The sequence below is a fragment of the Panthera pardus genome, unplaced genomic scaffold (assembly GCF_024362965.1).
Source record: "Panthera pardus isolate Hobbes unplaced genomic scaffold, ASM2436296v1 HiC_scaffold_20, whole genome shotgun sequence".
Classification (NCBI taxonomy): domain Eukaryota; kingdom Metazoa; phylum Chordata; class Mammalia; order Carnivora; family Felidae; genus Panthera; species Panthera pardus.
Genome location: NW_026526766.1, coordinates 26,430,193 through 26,442,690, shown reverse-complemented (window position 1 = coordinate 26,442,690; position 12,498 = coordinate 26,430,193). Strand labels below are relative to the sequence as shown.

At 35.1% G+C, this 12,498-nt stretch overlaps 1 protein-coding gene across 3 annotated transcripts in view; it reads left to right on the top strand.

Moving 5' to 3' along the window:
• Positions 1-12,498, top strand: part of AGTPBP1 (ATP/GTP binding carboxypeptidase 1) — a 162,087-nt gene that overhangs the window by 27,691 nt on the left and 121,898 nt on the right. For all 3 annotated transcript variants that reach the window (XM_053907839.1, XM_053907838.1, XM_053907840.1), the window contains exon 3: positions 5,665-5,789. In XM_053907839.1, coding sequence (XP_053763814.1) covers positions 5,665-5,789 — 125 coding nt within the window. The remainder of the gene's footprint in view (positions 1-5,664; positions 5,790-12,498) is intronic.

Here is a 12,498-nt window from a genome sequence, read left to right as displayed (position 1 = left end):
AGCACTAAAACAAAACTGAGAGCCTGTGATCTAGCCTATACTAACTTCTACATTAACCTAAAAATGAGAAGTGTGGCTTACCAGGGTGACTCACACCTGACTGAAACTTGTTATTCTGAAAGATAGGACAGATACCAGGGCAAAGCAGTTAGCCATAAACGTGTACCTAAAATCCCAGTGGAACGTTACCAGAGAAGTTATAAAAAATAATGAATAATGAATAGAAAATAATTAGCATGTTACTAACTTTGGTGAAGGAATTTCAAGGAAAACTTGACTAATTATTGCTGATGCTAGTATAAATTTAGGCAGTTTGCAATTTTAACAAGATTTTGTTGGTTGTCTTTAACAACAAGTCACTTGGTAGTATTGAACTAGAATTTATTGTTAGAGAAGACTTTATTGCATTTAATTCTAATAAGTAGTCAGAGAAATAGTTACTATTCTCTTCCAGTTAGAATAATATTGTTTTCCAAACATACATATTTAAATACTTAACTATTTCTACAGAAGAATGATAATGAAATTTCTGTTTTTCATTGTCCTTTGATTTATGATGGAAGAAAATAAAGTTTTGTGTTCAGTATTTGGAGAGAAACAGTAAAAATGTAAACAAAGCAAAAGTAATAAAAGACAGTTAAAAAAGACCTATAAATGAGGAACAGACATTTCTAAAATGTGCATTTTAGAAATGAAACTGTATTGTTTGAAATTAAAACTTAATTTCTGTGATTCATGTTTAAGTCTAAAACTTTAGTATATTTCTGTTTTTTTTTTTTTTTTTTTGCTGTGAGATATTTTTACCTGTTTTACAAGGACATCTTTATTATCTACATTTTAAGGTGAAAAAGATAATAACATTTGTTTATAATATGAAGGTAGGTTCTATAGCCCTTGCACTTGCTTGGGAAATAATTTGTTGCAGATTAATATCTGTACATCATTGGGACTTTTGTAATATCCAAGAAAATTTATGCTTTTAGAAAAATAGCTCTGAGAGTAAACCCAAATATCAAAGCAGTAGGTGACCACTGTGAAACAGATATTTGAATGATATCATTTTTAAAATATCCATTTGAGGGGCGCCTGGGTGGCTCAGTCAGTTAAGCGCATCTGACTCCTGATTTTGCCTCAGGTCAAGATCTCATGGTTTGTGGGTTTGAGCCCTGCCCCAGGCTCTGCACTGATAGTGTGGAGACTGCTTGAAATTTTCTGTCCCTCTCTTTGTCTCTCCCTCCCTCTTTCTCTCAAAAAAAAAAAAAAAAGAAAAAAAAACCTAAAAAAATGTCCATTTGGAGGTTAACTTGATTTGATGTGTTTCATATTGTTCATATTTCCAATTACATGATTTTTCACTACATAATAATTAACAATTGTAAGTTGAATCTCTGAACTTTGGTCTGAGCCTCATTTTGATTCGTCTAAGAATAGGGTAAGGCAGGGAAGATAACATTCTTTTCTGAGCCTTGTTGTTTAAAATTTTTCTCAGTGTAGTTCAGATTGTCCATTGAATAGTCGTATAGCTTATCACCACCCTCAGATTTTCCAAAGTCTGAAAATTATTCAGAAGGTAGAGCTGCCCTCTGGTGTTCACCCGGTGATTCTTTCAATATTAGTGTCTGCAGCTTTACGTTCTTAGAGCGAAGTTGGGGTGGCTTAAAGTATTTTGTTCAGTTTTCATTCTGTAGATGAGAAAAATAGGAATAGAAAGGGAAATTGATTTGCCAGTGTTGTCAATTATTTGCTTCCCTTCCAAAAATTCATCCATCCATCCATTTGAAAGAGCATGATTCTCAGAATGGAATCACTCCGATGAAAGGTTTTTTTTTTTCTTTTTTCTTTGTATACACTGGTGTAATTTAAAAATTTTAAGAGTTACTGATAAATTTTTAATTTGGAATAGAACAGAATGTGTGTTACACTTAGTGTGTTTTGTATGTTCATGAATTTTTTGAATAGTAGATGTTTTATTAGCTACTGAAAAATACAGAGATGACCTTTAAGAGAAAAATAATATGGAGAAAATTTAAGAAACACTCAGTTATTAAATTTCAGAATTTGGTTTCCTTAATGCAAATTTCTCTTAAATCTGGGTTATGGAACTGTTTTTAAAGATGTATTTGCTCCCTAGTTTGCAAACTGTGGTGTCTTAGTACCACTTCTCACCAGAAAGAACCAGGGCTCTTTGGAGAAAGGGCTGATTCTAGGTCAGGAGCACAAAATGTGCAAGATAAGCCTAGAGGAGTGGTTCTTAAATTTTTTAGCTTAGAACCTTTTAGTGCTCTTAAATTGATGAAGACTCCAAAAAGTTTTTGTTGATGTGAGTTATTTTATCTATTGATATTTATGGTATTATACATTAAAACTGAGAAATTAAAACTATTCATTTTAAAATGAAATAAACCAATTGTATAATAATATAACATTTTGTTTTAGAAGTAACTATATTTTCAAAAAGATAGAAGACTGGCATTTTTTATTACATTTTTGCAAATATCTTTAATGTGTGGCTTAATGAAAGATAGCTAGATTCTCTTATGTGTTCCTGAGTTCAGTCTTTAATGATATAAGTATCTATACATTACATATAGTATATACACATATATATTATACATACACATACATGGGTTTTGTGCATTTGTGGTGTTCTTTTTTTTAATTAAAAACTATTTTTAATGTTTGTTTATTTTTGAGAGAGACAGAGAGCAAGTAGGGGAGAGGCAGAGAGAGAGGGAGACACAGAATCTGAAGCAGGCTCCAGGCTCTGAGCTGTCAGCACAGAGCCTTACATGGGGCTTGAACTCACGAGCTGTGAGATCATGACCTGAGCGGAAATTGGGCACTCAACTGACTGAGCCACCCAGGTGCCCTGTATTGTGTTATTTTAAATGGTATATTAGGTATATTTTCAAATGTGTGCTTAATGTGTATTTTTCAAACTTCAGATACCTTTTCAGTTGAAGTACTTCCAAATTCAAAGCATTGGGCACAGTTAATCTGAAAAAACATATATTGTTTGTTTATCATATGTTTCTAGATGTGTATCGCCTATGCTATACCAGTCAGTGTTTGAAATACTGGGTGACATGCAAGATCTCTACCTTTGTGGAGCTTACGTAATTACAGATTGTGATAAATTCTCTATAGGTACACTTTAATATTGGAAGTGGAAGGGCTGGTGAGGAAATGGTCCCATGGTTGGGCCGTAGCCTGAAATGAGAAGGAGCCAGCTCTAAATAGAGCTGGGAGAAACCTCCCTCCAGATTGAGAAGACAGCAAATACAAAGACCTTGAGGTTGGGGAAAAACATGTCGTATTCAAAGAACTGATAGAAAGCCACTGGAACTGGATCCCAGTGTGTGAGGGGAACATTGTGAGAAGTCAAGTCGGGGAGGTAGACAGAGGCCAAATGATATAAAGTCTAGTATGTTGTGATAAGTAAATAAGATTTGGCCTAACGGCTGAAGGGAAGCCATTGAAGGGGTTTTAGCTCGGCAGCAACTTGATTATATTAGTGGTTCTATAAATCTACATATGTGATAAAGTGGCCTAGAACTGTATAATTAACCGACATCAATTTCCTGGTTTTTGCTGTTGCCCTGTAGTTCATGTAAATGTAACTATTGGGGAAACTAGGCGAAAGATGGAAGGGACCACTCTACTATTTTTTCAACTTTCTGTGCGTGTTTATAATTATTTCAAAACAAAAAGATAAAAAAAAAAAGTACCGTGTAAATGGATTATTGGCAAGCAAGAATGAAAGCAGACTAGTTATGAGGCTCTGATTTCCAAGCAAGAGAGAATGATTGCTTAGACTTGGGTAGTAATAGTAGATAGGGAGACAAGTGGATGAAGTTGAGATGTTTCAGAGATGGAGCTGTTATTGGGTTGGTGTGTGGGGAAGGGAGCCCAGATTTTTGTCTTCAGCAACTGATGGTTTCACGTGAGTTTGGGAGTTGGGAGCATTAAGATTGGAAGAAGAATAGGTTGAGAGGAAGAATGGGTGGTTTTATATTGGGCTTGCTAGGTTGAGTAAGCTATCAGGGTGAGGCTGGAGTTGAGTGTAGGAGCCAGGCAGCATTTAGATCATAATTAACAGTGGTGGGATTAGATGAGACCACACTGGTTGAAGAGTGGAGAGAGTGAAGAGAAGAGAGCTGGGGATAGAGCTGTGTGGGGTCTTTAGCATGTAGAGATGTGTCACAGGAGGAGGAGCCAATCACGAGATCTCAGAGAGGTGGTGACAGGAAGAACATGAGAGAGTGGAGTCATTGAAGCCCAAAGAAGGAGATGAAGGAAGAGGGAGCTGATAGTGCTGAGAGACTGAGTGTAACGAGGAAGGAAGTGACCACAGGAGGTTGGAAGATCTTGAGGTGCAGAAGGCAAGCTTGAAAAGTGAACAGTATGTGAGAAAATGGAGAGAGCAAGCACAGACATCTCCTTCAAGGAGTAACGGAAATGCCGTGGCAGCTAGTGGGAGCTCCTGCAGGAGATTCGTGTGCCAGGGGGGTATGATCCAGTTGAAAGGGGGAGAGGGAGATGATGTACTACAAGTAATTGAAGGAGCAAAGACATTGAAAATGCAGGAGGGGCTGAGGCAAGTAAATAGGGGAGGGATTGTTCTTTGAGTCTCCAAATGCCAAAGAGCCTTTTTAAAACATCAGAGCACATCGCTCATTTCAAAAACTTTCCATCCCCCTTAGGGTAAAAACCAAAATCCCTACAGTGGCCTGCAAAGCTTTAAATGTTGGTGCTCTGTCCAACCCCACCCCCACTCTGACCTCAAATCTTACTGTTACTCTCCTTTAAGTCTGCTCCAGCTACATGGGTCACCTCACTTTAGCTGAATGCAGCAGACCCCTGCTTTGGGGTCTTTGTGGTCATGACTCCTTTTCCCTGGACAGCTCTTTCTGCAGATTTCTGCACAGCTTACTCCTTTACTTCTTTCAGGTCTTTCCCTAAATGATACCCTGTCAATGAGGTTTTCCCTGACCACTGTCTAAAATTGCATCCCTTACCTTGCACCTTTTATTCCCCCAATCTGCTTTTCTTTATAACACTTACCACCACCTTAAATACTGTATGATTATCAACATATTTATCTCTCACCATTGGAATGTTCAGTCTGTAGGGGGCATGAATTTTTGTTGTGTTTACTGTTTGTAATACCTAGAACAGTATCAAATGTGCAATGTATAATGAAAGAGAACAAAGAAGAAAGAATGTGGATAGAGAATCAGATAGGTTTAAGGATCTGGTAGTGGGAAGATGAGTGTGTGCCTTTTTGAGCTTATAACGATTATAAAGCAAGGCACTGAGAGTGAACTGGGGTGGGTGGGATGATTAGAGTTTTGAGGTGAGCATAGGAAATGTAAGACATCTTTTTGGAGAGTGTAAAGATGAACTTTCAGGGTGTGATTTAAGATTGCTGGGCAGGGTTGAGTGCATATTTGTGGTTTTCTGAAATGGAATGTGTTTCTCATTTAAATTAATAGAATTTTTAGCAATGTTGAGCTATATAACACAGGGTAAGGAAATGTGATGTAAAAGCTTAATGTTTTTAGAAGGGTAGAGTTTTTTTTTTTTTTTTAAACGGTGATCTTCTAGTTTTGAGTTTACAATTGATGTAGAATGTGTCCTAATATAAAGTAACATTCTTCTTAGCCTTACCAATAATTCACGGATCGTGGGACTCCTGGCTCAGCTGGAGAAGATCAATACTGAATCTGCAGAATCAGATACTGCCCGATATGTTACATCAAAAATTCTTCATCTGGCTCAAAGTCAAGGTAAACTTTAGTCTCTTGTTTTTGAAATGCTTTTTTAGTTCTTCGAAAGTCGATGCTAAGAATATTCAAACTTTGGAGAAATAGATGATTTTCTGTAAAAATTGAACTTTCTCAAATAGACTCAGGAAGTAGAAAACTGAATAACTGTGAAAGGTATTGCTATTCAAAGCATTGTTTCCAGAAATGATTATGATTCCCTGAACCATTTTCAAACAATACTTAATTCCAGTGCTTCTTGTTCTAGAATGTTGACACAAAGATGGCAAGTAGCACTGAACATTGGTTACTAGTGTGATCCCTACTTTGAAATGCAAACTCTTTCGTTCAGTGGTGGGTGATCTGAGGGAGATTTTGAGTCTGTGGGATTCAGCTGCACCATCTCCGAAATAGAGATAAGAAATCATGTGATTATCATGAAATTTACATGGGAAGCATATAAAAAGAATGCTGAAATGTTCAGGGGCACCTGGGTGGCTCAGTCTGTTAAGCATCTGACTTTGGCCCAGGTTATGATCTGGCAGTTAGTGAGTTCGAGCCCCGCATGCACCACCAGTGCAGAGCCTGCTTGAGATTCTCTCCCTCTCTCTCTGCCCCTTCCCCACTTGTGCTCTCTCTCTTTCTCTCTCTCAAAATAAATAAACTTAAAAAAAAATCTTAAAAAAAAAGAATGCTAAAATGTTCAGTAAATGGTACCTGTAGTTAGGCTTCAGTGCTCTATTTTATGAAGTCAATATTACTGAATTGGTATCAAAATCTCGACAGAGTACGAAAGAGGAAGGGTACTGACTTTGCACTTAGGAATACAAATATGAAAAATCCCAAATAAAACATTAGTGAATTAAGTCTAAGTATACATTAAAAAATGAATGTCATTGCTAAAGAGCACTTATTTTAGGAATGTAAAATGGCTTAATATCACGAACTATACCAGTATAACATTATTTGAACAGGTCAAATAAAATCTATTTAATCATTTCAGTAGATGCTAAAAAAGGAATTTAAGGTTCCAAAACCTGTGGTTGATTAAAACGAAAACAAAAACAGAAAAAAACCCCAAAAACCAAAAAAAAAAAAAAACAAAAAAAAAACCCACAAAACACCTGATTTTTCTTTAGTTAAATAAGGGTAAACCAGCAGCTGCCTTAATATTTAACAGTGATACATTGAAGACATTCTGCTAAAATTAAAGTCCAGACATTTTGTAATTTTAGTATTTTATTTTTATTATTTTTTAAAATAATTTTTAGAATTTTTTTTTTTTTATTTTTGAAAGAGAGAGATAGAATGCAAACGGGGTAGGGGCAGAGAGAGAGAGGGAGACACAGAATCTAAAGCAGGCTCCAGGCTCTGAGCTGTCGGCACAGAGCCCGATGTGGGGCTCAAACCCATGTACCGTGAGATCATGACCTGAGCTGAGGTCGGACACTTAACCGACCGACTGAGATACCCAGGTGCCCCTAATTAGTATTTTATTTAATTTTCAATTATTTCATTATTCTGAAGTTTCAGGTCCTTCAGTAAGCATTGAACTGTGTTTAAGAACTCAGTATCTTAACCCTTCTAAATGGTCATAGACTATTACTATTTTGATAACTTCCTCCTATTCAGTCCATGTATTTCGGGGGTGGTTGAGGAGATATCTCTAACAGATGACATTTATTTCTAACAAAAATCTAAAATATGTGCCTGTACTTTTTAATTCAGGAAGTCACTAACTGGATTCTAGCCTTTGGAAGTATTGTGCTTATCAACCAAGGTCTATATACAAGGATGCACACTGTAATGGTGCAAAGTTAGATGTACCAAGGATATTCATTGTATTGTTATATGAAATACCTCTTCAGAACAAAACCAACAAAACCAAAAGAAAACAAATTCCTCAGACACATGAATAACACTTGTGTACCCTGCCTCTGCCGCTGCAGACTTTTCCCATCACAGCCTGGAAGCCCTCCTATTCCAGCATCACCACTGAAAATGCCCCAAGTGTACCACTACCCAGACTGCCCCTCTCCTATGCCATTCACCACTGGGGGACCAGCCCCTAAGCACTGTCCCCTGAGTTGTGTAATACAGGGACTTTGTTTATAGTGCCTTGGATTAGGCAGTCAACACAGTGTAAGTTAGAAGTGGAAGATTGTCCCGTCATCATTTATAGGATGATGCTGTTTGCTATCCATTTGAGAGAGAAAGATTAGAAATTTGTAGTTCAAGGAAGAAGAAATGCAAATAACCAGTAAGCCTAGGAAAAGGTTCTTTACCTCCTTGAAAGTTGGGAATTACTGATAAAAACAACAGAGATACTTCTCACTGGTTAGGTTGGCAGAAATTAGAAAATGATAATATCCTGTTTTGGGGACATGGAAAATAGGGTATTCTTATACACTGTTGGTGGTGCAGTAATTATTACTAACTTGGAAGAAAAGAATCTGGCGATATTTATTAAAATTTAAAGTGCACTTGCTGGTTGACTCTCAGGAATGTTTGAAATAAAAATGGTAGTATAGAAGAGAGTGTGTGAGGATGTTTTGCAACATTGTTTGCCTATCAAAGACTAAGATACAACCTAAATATCCATCAGTGAGAAAATGGTTGAATTAATTTTGATGTAGCCAAATTGTGGAACTTTAAAACTATATTATGCAGCTATTATCAGTGAGTTATTTGTGATATATGGAACATACAGTTTGTATGCGGAACTATATGCATTGTTTCTGGAGTCCTAAGTTTAACATATTAAGTAAAAAAGCAAGTTTCTTTGGCTTATATAACTGTATGTGTAAACTAATTTTTATACAAAATCATTATAAATGTATGTAATGTTTGTATGAGCAAGGCAAAAAAGCAAAAACAAAACCATAAATATGCATACCAAATGTTTAGCAGTAGTTATCAATGGGATAGAAATGGAGGGGAATGAGGTAAGTTCCTAATTTACTTAAGGTACTTTTCTACTGTTAGATTTGTTGCAGTAAGGACATGCTACTCATAATTTAAATGTACTACTTGTAATTAAAAAACAACAACAACAACAACAACAACAATAACACCAAACTCCTACAATACCTGTTTACATAGTTGAAACATGTATTTCCACAATTTAGTGCTAGTTTTCCTTGGACGCATTACATTTTCTGTCTTTAATAATGTACTACTTATTTGCAGCATGCATGATACTGTTTGTAATTTACCCTTAATTTTTTTCTCTAGAAACATAATAATTATCCATTTCAGGTAAATGGTCTAATTTGTTGGCATACATCTGTTGATAATAATTCCCTTATAATCCTTTCAGTTTCTGTAGGGTAGGAAGTGATGTTCTTTCTGCATTCTTGATTTTTGTTATTTGTGTCATCTGTCTCTTTTCTTGGTCTGTCTAGCTCAGCGGTTCTCAACCAGGGGTGATTTTTCCCTCCACTTGCCTCAGGATACTGGTAATGTTTGGAGATATTTGGGGTTGTGAAATTTGAGAAGGGGATTGTTCCTGGCATCTAGTGGAGAGAGGCCAGGGATGCTGCTGAACATTATGTAACACATAGGACAATGCCCTACAAGAAAGAATTATTTGGCCCAAAATGTCAACAGTGCTAGACTCAGTTCTAGCTAAACATTTGTCAATTTTGTTGCTCTTTTGAAAGCACCAACTTGATTACCTCTGTTTTTCTTTTTTTCTCTTTCATCGATCTCTAATCTTTATTGCTTCCTTCCTTCTGCTTGCTTTGAGTTTGATTTTTGCTTCCCTTTCCATTTTCTTAAATTGAAACTTTGATTATTGATTTTTGATTTTGAGACCTTTCTTTTCTAATGTGGGCATTAAAGCTGTAAATTTCCCTATTAACACTGCATTCTTCAGATATTGATATGTTGTAGTTTGATTTTCATTCAGTTCACATTTGTTCTAATTTCTTTTGTGATTTCTTCTTTGACCCATGGATTATTTAGCATTGTGTTGTTTAATTTCCCATTATTTCAGAATTTCCCAATTTCTTTCTGTTGTTTTCCAATTTAATTCCACTGTGGTTGGAGATTTGTATGATTTTAGTCCTTTTGAATTTATTGAGACATGTTTTATGGCCTAGTATATGGTCACTGGAGAATGTTCCATGTGCACTTGAGTATTCCATCTGCTGTTGTTGTGTGGAGTATCCTATCAATGTTGTTGGTTACATCAGTTTGGTTGATAGTGTTCAAATCTTATATACCTTGTTGATTTTCTAGTTTAGCTTCTCTGTTAATTGTTAAAAATTGGGTATTGAATTCTCTACCTGTTGGTGAACTGTATATTTTCCTTTTCAGTTTTGGCAGTTTTGGTTTATGTATTTTGAGGCTGTGTGTATACATTTAGAGTTGTTAAATCTTCCTGATGTCAAAGACTGTTTGTCCATTATGAAATGTCTGTCTTTGTCTCCAGTAATATTTCTAGATTGAAAATCTGTTTAGTAATGCAACCCTTCTAGCTGTTATGGTTACTCTTTGCATATTATACCTTTTCCTTCTCCTTTTCCTTTCAGTCTGTTTCTGCTTTTTATTCTAGAGCATGTTTCTTGGAAATAGTATATTTTTGGATCTTGCTTTTTAAAAATCTAATCTGAGTATTTTTGGTTTCCAAATTAATGTACTTGTTTCTTGGATGATTGGGTTTACATCTGCCTTTTTGCTGTTTTCTGTATGATTCAGGTCTTTTATATTCCTCTTCTCATCCTCTACTGCCTTCTTTTGTGTCATCTGTTGATCTTTTAGTTTTTAAAGATTTTAGTTGTTTTCTTAGTGGCTCCTATAGGGATTACAGTATACATTGAACTTCAGATTAATACTAATTTAATTCTGATAAAATATTGAAACTTTTTTCCCAATATAGCTCCATTTCTCTCTTATTCCTTTGTGCTGTTATCATCATACATATTGTGTTCATAGATGGTAGAAACCCAACAATTACAACATTGTAATTACTGCTTCCACAAGTTTATGCCTTGTAAAATAGTTAGGAGAAAAAGTGGAAAATTCTGCTGAATTTCAGAGTTCTGAATAAAGATCAGGATTGAGAACCAAAAGCTTGGTAGTTAAATTAATGGAAGTGAAGCGATATTTTCTCAGGAGGAGGTAGAGAGGGAGAAAGCTGAGATTTGTGTTCTGGGAACGGTCTACATTTTGTATTTTGCTATAAGAGAGTCCTGTGAAAATGACAAAGTGCATTCGTGTTTAGGATTTTTATGTCCTTGATGAATTTACCCTGTTATCATTATGGGATGTTCATCTTTATCTTTAGTAATTTTCTTTACCTTGATGTTTGTTTTGTCTGATATTAGTATAGCCTCTCCAGCTTTTTTATACTTGTTTACATGATTAGCTTTTCCTATTCTTTTTCTTCTAGCCTATTTGTATTTTTGAATCTAAAGTGTGTCTTCTGTAGGTAACAGTTTGACATTCTCTGCTTTTTAATTTGAGCATTTAGTTTGATAAAATTTAATATAACATTAATTGGACTTAGGTTTATAGTTATTTGTTTTCTGTCCTTTCTGTTTTTATTTCTCGTTTCTCTTTGTCCTGTCCTCTTTTTTATTATTTGACCATTTTTTAGAATTCCCTTTTAATTTACCTATTGACTTTTTAGTTATACCTATTTGCATTTTTAAGAAATCATTCCTCTGAAAATCATAATAAACAATCAGTAACTTTTTATCCTTTGCTTAGAATTGATATTGTAACCTCATATAAAATTTGGAATCCTTGGCACGTTATATATCCATTTATATTTACATTCTTTAGCGATACTTGTGATATTTATCACATCTGTATACGTTACAAACCCCAAAAGACAATTTTTGCTTTAAGAAATCATGTGTATTTTAAAGACACTAAGAAAAAAAAAGTAGTTTTTATTTTACTCAGATATTTACCATTTCTGAAGCTCTATTCTTTCCTAAAGATGTGAGTTTGGTCTGGTATAATTTCCCTGATAGCCTACAGAATTTCCTTTGGCATTTCTAGTGGACGGGTCTGCTGTCTAAGAATTTTTTTCCTTTTGTCTGACAGTGGATTTATTTCACCTAATTCTTGAGGGATATTTTCACTGGGTATAGAATTCTGGGTTGGCAGTTTTTATCTTTCAGCATTTAGAGTGCACATAAAACAGTGCTTCCACTATTTTGTGGCCTCCATAATTTCAAAGGTGATGTCTGCTATTTTTGAATCTTTGTTTTCTGAAAGTTATGTGTCATTTTTCTCTGGTTGAGTTCACGATTGTTCCATTACTTTTGGTTTTCAGAAGTTTGCCTGTAGTTTTCTTAGTATTTATGCTGCTTGGAATTTGCTGAGCTTTTCAAACTTTTACATTTGTGTCTTTTTTCACATTTAGGAAATTTTTGGCTGATCAAAAAATTTTATTTTCTTCATTCTCTCTTCTTTTGGGTCTATAATTATACATATGTTAGACTTGTGGAGATTGTTTCAGAAGTCCTTGAGGCTCCTGTTATTCACTTTTAATTCTGTTATTCAGATTGGATAAATTTCCCTTTTTCTATTCAAGTTCTTTGCCCTTTTCCTCTGCAGTCTACCATTATGTCTATCTGATATTTATTTCACACATTGTATTTTTCTTTTCTGAAATGTGCATTTGGTTCTTCATCATACTTTTAATTTTTCTGTTGTGATTTCCTATATTTTTGTTCATAGTGACCTTGTATTTTCCTTAATGTAATAGAATGTAATT